The 7707-nt window shown below is 28.3% G+C and overlaps 1 protein-coding gene across 2 annotated transcripts in view; it reads right to left on the reverse strand.

Annotated features, from left to right (window-relative positions):
• Positions 1-1505: 1505 nt before the first annotated feature.
• Positions 1506-7707, reverse strand: part of LOC107449652 (uncharacterized) — a 6454-nt gene continuing 252 nt past the window's right edge. Inside the window, exons 2-3 of one of the 2 annotated variants that reach the window (XM_016065249.3) lie at positions 6744-6960; positions 1506-2171 (exon numbers count right to left, since the gene is read on the reverse strand). In XM_016065249.3, the coding sequence (XP_015920735.1) occupies positions 1721-2171; positions 6744-6892 (600 nt within the window). In that variant the 5' untranslated portion in view covers positions 6893-6960 and the 3' untranslated portion in view covers positions 1506-1720. Of the gene's footprint in view, positions 2172-6743; positions 7212-7707 lie in introns of those variants that run through there. The other variant, XM_043047946.2, reaches the window with a different exon arrangement.

Below are 7707 nucleotides of genomic sequence, written 5' to 3' on the forward strand. Positions count from 1 at the left end.
GTGAGATTTTTTACAGAAACATTTTGCCTTCGTTTTGCAAAAAGCTAAAGCATAATTTATTTTTCTTTACGAGTTCATATCTTTCTGAAAAACTATAACTTTTAAAAATGGAGCATTGATAAATAGAGAGGGAAATATCTTTACATATAACACATGCATTATGTTGAGAATTAAGTAATGCGCTTTTTGATCGTTGAAAAGAATTAGTAGAATGTTTATTCATAGGGGTAGTGGTTTTCGCTTGTACATTTCTATTGATAGAATCCTATACATCAGGGTTCCTACGGTCCTTGAGAATTTTAAAAAGTGGTAATAAAAATAAAAGAAATTTTGACATTTTTATTTCTGTGTAGCCACCACTAAAAGATGTTTTCTAAAAAATATATATATCCACGAAAATTTCAGTATCTTACGATGAAAAAGTATATTAAAACAAAAAAATATATTGTAGCTCCACCCTAAATTTACTACCACTTTTTTAATTTTTCAAGGACCGCGGGAACCCTGTATATGACTTCTTTTTTCCATAAATAATAACAAATTGTGTAAAGACTGGATATCTTGTGTTTCTAACGTTAGTTCAAATTGGATTCTGATATTTTTTATCTAGTTTCGGAATTATTATATTTATAAACAATGCATCCGAAAGGCTATTTCTTTCAAAATTAAGCAATTTCAAGGATCGGATATTTTTGTTTACATTGACTAAAAGATCCCGTAAACTCTTTGCATTTTCATTAATCATAGAAGGATAATTAATTATACTGTTTATATGTGTATCAATTAAAACACGTTTATTTTCAAATAGTTCTGTTAAAGCTTTAATTAATGAAACATAAGTATCTTCACTGGTTTCAATTAGTTTTGCTTTACCTTGTAAACATAAAATAACTTTTGTGCATCTGATAAATAAGTATGACAATTGATTAAGTTTTCAAAAACTATCTTAAAGTTATTAAATTTTTCATAATCACCATTAAACATAGGTAAAGGTATAGTAGGTAAAGAAGAGTTAGATAGTTTTGGTTTATCTTGATTAATGTTTTTATCTTTTATACCAGTACAGTTAGATAAACTTTGAATTAATAAAAGGAGACTTATCTGCGTTTTGTTTATTCTTTCTTCAATCTCCAAAAAGGATGAATCGATTTCTTCTATATCTTCATCTTTTGCAATTTTGTAGTATTGTAGCCGTAGATTTTCCAAATCAGTTTCAAATTTCTGAAGATTATCCAGTTTATGATTTAATTCAATGAGCGTTGGTTTCTCTTCCACCGCAGACATTGATACAAGATTCTATATATATCTATATATTTCATATTATGACAGCAGTTCTTGATCACATGATCAAGAACTGCTGCGCGTGCGCGACAATCACAACAGATGCATCTGCTTTCATACTTGATATGGTTCCATCAAGGTGCACATTTGGCTGTCTGTTTTATTTCACTAGAAACTTATAAATGTAGATAGATATTTCAAACAAACTAAAAATAAAAAAAGCAATCAATAAGAAAAATTTATTTAAAAGTCGCAAACAAAAATCAATCGTACACTGTTTATTAATATAAAGAAAAAAATTTTCATGTTTAACAGTGACGCTAATAGCACAAAGAGTGTGTTCATAGGAAACAATAACATATGGATTCAAATCCTTACGAGATTAATTCTTAATATCTTTCATGAAATACTTCGAATAAATGATTCCAAGTCAAAGTATTCAATCTATTCTGTAGAAATCTTTCAGAAGTAAATACTTCTGGGCATGTTTGGGAACGCCCAGTTCTTCCACTCCTTCGGGCAACTTAAAGTTTTCTCTTAATCTGTTTCTGATGATGCATCTTGAAAGGTGCTTCAGAGATCTTGGACGCTTATCAGAAGTTTCCTCATAATTCACTAGATTGCAGTACCATTGCCATACGTCATTTATCTTCTGATAGCATTTAGGATTGATTCCCTCAAAAAGTCTGAAAATATCGGTTTTGGTCAGAAGGGCATCTGGAATAGAGCTCCAGAGTACTCGCACGGCCATTTCGAGATCTGCAGATTTATCGTCAAAAGAGAACTGAACATAAAGATCCAGAAGCTGAATCGCACGGAAGTTGAGAGGATTTCTAGACATACCATTCCAATTTTTGTCCCACGTAAGGTAGCCTTCATCATCCAAATACCTAAAAAGTAAAAAAAAAAAAGAAAAATATGTTAAATAAATAGACTCCAATTCAATTTTTGAAACGCGTGTAAGAAACGTTACTATGTTTCAATATATTTTAAAAGTGATTGCCAACACGAAATTATAGCTGGTTTTGTTTCATGGGGATCTGAATTCTTAATTAAAGTAAGAATAGTCAAAGGAGAAAGGAATTCCTAAAATATGGCCAATAGTTTCAACAGGACTGCCTCCAATACTCCAATACAATTTTTAAAAATAGAATAAAATAACAAGAATCTCAAAAAAATTTCTAGATATAGAATTAAAATCTTAAAATGTGATATTTCAACAATTGAACTATTAGGACAATATTATTTCAGATGATAGCTACTAGCTACTCTCTGTATTTCTAAGTCAAGAATCCAAATCCGGAGTAAAAGTATTTTTATTCAGAAGCAATTCATTTTTGTGTCTGATATTGTAGTTCAACTGAGAAAAATATTGATATAGTAGTATTTAACTTACTTAATAACCCTCCTTTTAACCAAAAGTAATTCAGGGGGATTAGTTTTCTTCACTGTATAATAACTTTCGTTATAGTGATCCTCTTTCCTCGAACTCAATACTAATCATAAAGATTTAAAGAGGTGACCTCCAGTATGCTAATATGTACGAGTTATCTTAGTTAGAGAATCAGACACGTAAACGTACTTCCTCAGAATAAACATACCGTTTTTTCGACGAATTTAAATCCCTGACTCTCAAAATATGAGATGTAGCCGCAATCTTAACAATATATTTACCAAAAGCAAATTTAAGGAATAAAACATCGAAAATTATGAAGAAAATGGGAAATACAATGACAGCTGAAGCTGACGTCATCAGGGGGTACCAGTCCCGGAAGTCATAAATGCATACCCTCCAACTTATGAGGATTTTGAAAATAATTCTTTCTAGTGGTAGCGAACCAAAGTAGAAATTTTTAAAGCAAATGGATCTCTCATAAAACTTTTATCAGAACTTAAGAATCTGGCCATAGGCCCATCACTTTTATAAGTAATAGTGGACAAATTTTGCTAAAATGAATTTTTTTTTAAATATTAAGACATTAATTTTGCTACCGTCTGAAAAGAAGATTTCAGAAACTACGGAAATTCCGTAGCAGTTGGAGGGTATGTAAATGGCTGGCTTTTATGACTTTTGGGAAGTAATATCTAGAGAAAAAAAATATTTTTGTGTCTGATTCTGAAACTTAACTAATAGTTAGCAGTATTAGAAAGCTTATTTAATGTTTGACCTTTAAACCATTCAGGTAGACATTCAGTTCATGAAAATTCGATCATTCGATCAGAATGTATTAAGGGCAGAAAAGCTATTTAATCATACAAGATATGAAGTCATTTACGGTAGTCGGATGCGAAATAGTTATTATTGCTTTTGCATTTTTTTTTTTTTTAAATATTAAATGTCAGAAATGGAAACATATCACAAAGCCATCCATGAAACATAAAAAAGGCGCAAATTAGGTAATAGTTTAAGCTGGCTGGAATTTTTCCTGAATTGTAATAAATGTTGAACTGCTGAAAACGCGGGTTTACTGTGCTTACTTCATGTAAATTTAAATATAAGCTTTTCTATAAAAAAAAAATTTTTAGGAAGTTTTTTAATACCTGAGACTGGAAACAGTAAATTCGAGTTTATGTGGTATAAATGTTAGCTAAATAAAATGTTTAAATAGAATAGAGGAAACTATGATAATTATTAACGGTGAACTACAGAATCTGAAATTTATTTAACAGTTCTGGTGGCAACACATACATATTTTTGCGAGAATTTATTGACCTGAATTTTTGAAACATATGTTAATTGTCAATAACATTAAACAAAATTAAAATAAATACGATAAAATTCTCTATATAAGAAGTATTTAATATAAGCCTTCTTAAACCATTATTTACAATAGTCATTTTAAATAGTTTTTAATGAATAATATATATATATATATATATATATGTATATTATTCTTGTGTGTGTGTGTGTGTGCGTGTGTGTGTGTAAAATATAAAATCCCGATATAAAATATAAAGGGAAACTGCTCCTTTCAAAAGAAAAACAAATGTTTATGTAAAGTCCAACTATCTATATATTCAGTGAAATAAAACTCAAGGACTGCTTAAAAATCTTGTCAATCACCTGAAGTCAAATATGATTTACAATCGCATGAATTGTTTTAATACATAACTTAAGAAAAGCGCTTTATATTAGATAGAAATCCTTTACAATGTTTAAACTTTGTGCAGGATCCCTTAATTTATTTCTGGATTTATTATCTCAATGTGAATATGTTTTTTTCAAAAAAAAAAAAAAAAAAAAAAAAAGAAGGCCGTTAAATAATTTTTCTCGGAAAGTAAAAATATTAGTTTGAATTTAAACAATATTTTGAGCATAAACAGAAATCCTAAAACAGAACTGTTACAATAAATCTACAAAAAAAAGTAATTTACAATCGCGTGCATTGTTTCGATACATAAGAAAAGCACTTTAGATTATATAGAAAGCTTTTACAATGTTAAAATTTTGTTCAGGATCCATTAATTTATTTCTTGAATTTATTAACTCAATGTAAATATGTTTTTCTAAAAAAAAAGGCCATTAAATAATTTTTCTCGGAAAGTTAAAATATTAATTTGAATTTAAACAATATTGCAGAAAGCCTAAAATAGAGTATAAAATAGAGACAGCATAAACAGAAAGCCTAAAATAGAGCTGCTACAATAAATCTACGTGAAAAAAATATCAGAAAAGGAAAAAAAATCTAAAAATTACCAATTTCGTTTGATAAAGTTCAAAATTATTATTTTAAATTAAAAGAAACGGACAATCAAGAGATTAACATTAAAAATGAATCTCCTGAAAAGTTAAAAAAATGAAACAATGGTTCTCTAATGCCTCCATGACGGCAAACAATAAATGGGAAGAACTTGCTTTAGCTATAGAAACATATACAACGCGTAAAATTGCAAATAAAAGATGCAACAAATAAGCGCAAAAAAGTCTTAAACTAATGAATTTTACTTGCTAAATGTATATATATTTCTCTGAATTGAAAGGGTGAAGGAACGATATAGCATAAGAAAGACATCTACGACACATCTCTAGAGGTAATATGAGATAATAAGACGAGAATAAAAAATGAAAACAAATATTGACAAAAAAATTCAAAAAATTAGAAATTTTTTTTGATGAAATATAAAAAAATATTATTTTGAACTGAAAGAAATTAGATGAAGAAGCTCATAATTAAAATCTATGATACATTTAGGTATAAATAGAAAATAGGTAAATGTAAAAATATATGAAATTGTATTAATACAAAAAATACATGAAAAAGAACCATGAGCATAAAAAGAACCTTTGCAAAACGTTTATTAAGTACAAAAAATGAAAATGATAAAATGCATAATTATAATCCTGAATTAATACGGAAATGGGTAAAATAAAAAGAAAGTAGTTTAGGAACTAATCTGTATAATACATTTATTAACACTAGATTGCCTGAGGAAGTCATTTTGACTGCTTTTAATTTCAATTAGAAAAACAATGATGTATACAATGACACAATTTCTTAGAATTTTGTGACTTTTTGTACAACATATAATTTTTTTTATTGTTAATATTTACTAATAACTTTTTATATAACTGTAAATAATATAAAAAATTTTAAAAATTAATTTTAAACAAATTTATTGACGCATTCACTATCTAGTCATTTTGACTGCTTTTCGGCAATATAGGTATATACTAATTTTCCGTCTTTCTAGTGTTAAGCATGAAAAAAAAAATCTGAAAATTAGGAATTTTGTTTGATAGAACACAAAAATAATTATTCTGAATTAAAATAATCGGGTGAAAGAAAGAAAAAGAAGTTTTAAAAAAAACTATCCCTACTATGCATCGATAAAGAGAACATGCAAAAAAAAAAAAACTCGAGAATAAGTGAAATTAAAGAAAAAAAATGAAAAATAAATAGGAAAATAAGGAATTTTGCCTCATAAAGTATAATGTTACTTTGATTAAAAAAACAGAAAACAAATAGGTAAAAAAAAAAATTACTGCAAGTATCTGCAGTCAATTATTTAGAATTCGTAATCAGAAATATTCTAAAAACAATGATCATAAACTAAGATTAATGAGCAGAAACTTATTATTAATTTTAGTGTAACGCCTGTATTTTTAAAGTAAGATTATTTACCTCCTTAACATTGCTCGGAATATGAGCAACGGCATATCCCTTAAATTCCATGCATATCCCTAGAATTACCCATCTTCACCCCAGTGTTATTGTGGGAGCGTTTTCAAGTTTAAATGTAAAGAGTTCAGCGCAATTTTCATTAATTATAGCTTTAAAAAGATTTGAAATTCAATCTACTACTGGTCTTAAAAGTAAAAAAAAAATATTTTTTTGTATTCAGCGTTATGAATCTTAAAATCATAAAACTAAATTTAATGACACTAATTATTTTAATAAAGGGTAAAACATAAACAAGATAAAAAAAATTAAGCAGAAAAGTAACCCGAAATAAAAACTTACAATTTAAAGTTGAGGCAAGAATAAAAGTCTTCTAGTAATATTTCGTTAGAGGCTCCTGCTTCTGTTATTCTGAGGAATGCTTTGTGATTGACCATGAGACAACCGTGAGAAATGCCGAGGTTGTCTAACGGAAGTTTGTTCTTGAACATAGTCCAGAGATCCAATTTAAGTTCCTTAATCACCTTTAGGACTATATCAATGGTCTCACCTCCACAACCTAGGACATTGAAATACATATGATGAAATATGCCATTAAAAGTAGTATCTCTAATGTTATTAGCTTTATCTCTATATGAAAGAAGAAAGCGTTTTTCGTCAACGGTAAAATATTTATCTGGAGATTTAGCAATCAACTTGTCTAGGTTGTCTAAACAAAAATATTTATTCTGTTCAGCCATTGCGAGAACTCTGAAAAGTCTAATAGTAATAATCAACTCAAAGTTATTTAACTAGTTGAACCCTTATGCCTGCTAGTACACATGCGCATTGTACATTTTGAACAGGCCAATAGGATTGAACGTCATACGCACGTCATATGTTAAAGAACGCATGTATGCCGTCACCTTTTCTAAAGACTAGGAGACTCCTCCCCCAGTACACTTGACTTAGAACCCAAGTGGTTTGTACATTTTCTTCCCCCCCCCCCTCCTTCCAAAAAAAAGTCCTAATTTTTCAACAACAAAAAATTTATTAATTAAAAAAGAAAGAGTTTATTTTCTTCCTTAAACACAGAATTTTACTAGTTTTATGTATGAAACTGCAAGATTAATATGATTATAATTAAAAATATTTAGACTAAAAAATTCAAAATGTGTGACACAATAACCTAATGAGTTTGACATATCGGTAGATCATTTTTTTAGAGCCAATTTTTGCAAACTTATTTAATATTTATATCACTGCTATATGAAATTAAGTCATATAATTTAAAAAAAAAAAATATATATATAAAGAATTAGCTGGG

The sequence above is a fragment of the Parasteatoda tepidariorum genome, chromosome 6 (assembly GCF_043381705.1).
Source record: "Parasteatoda tepidariorum isolate YZ-2023 chromosome 6, CAS_Ptep_4.0, whole genome shotgun sequence".
In the NCBI taxonomy this organism is placed as follows: Eukaryota; Metazoa; Arthropoda; class Arachnida; order Araneae; family Theridiidae; genus Parasteatoda; species Parasteatoda tepidariorum.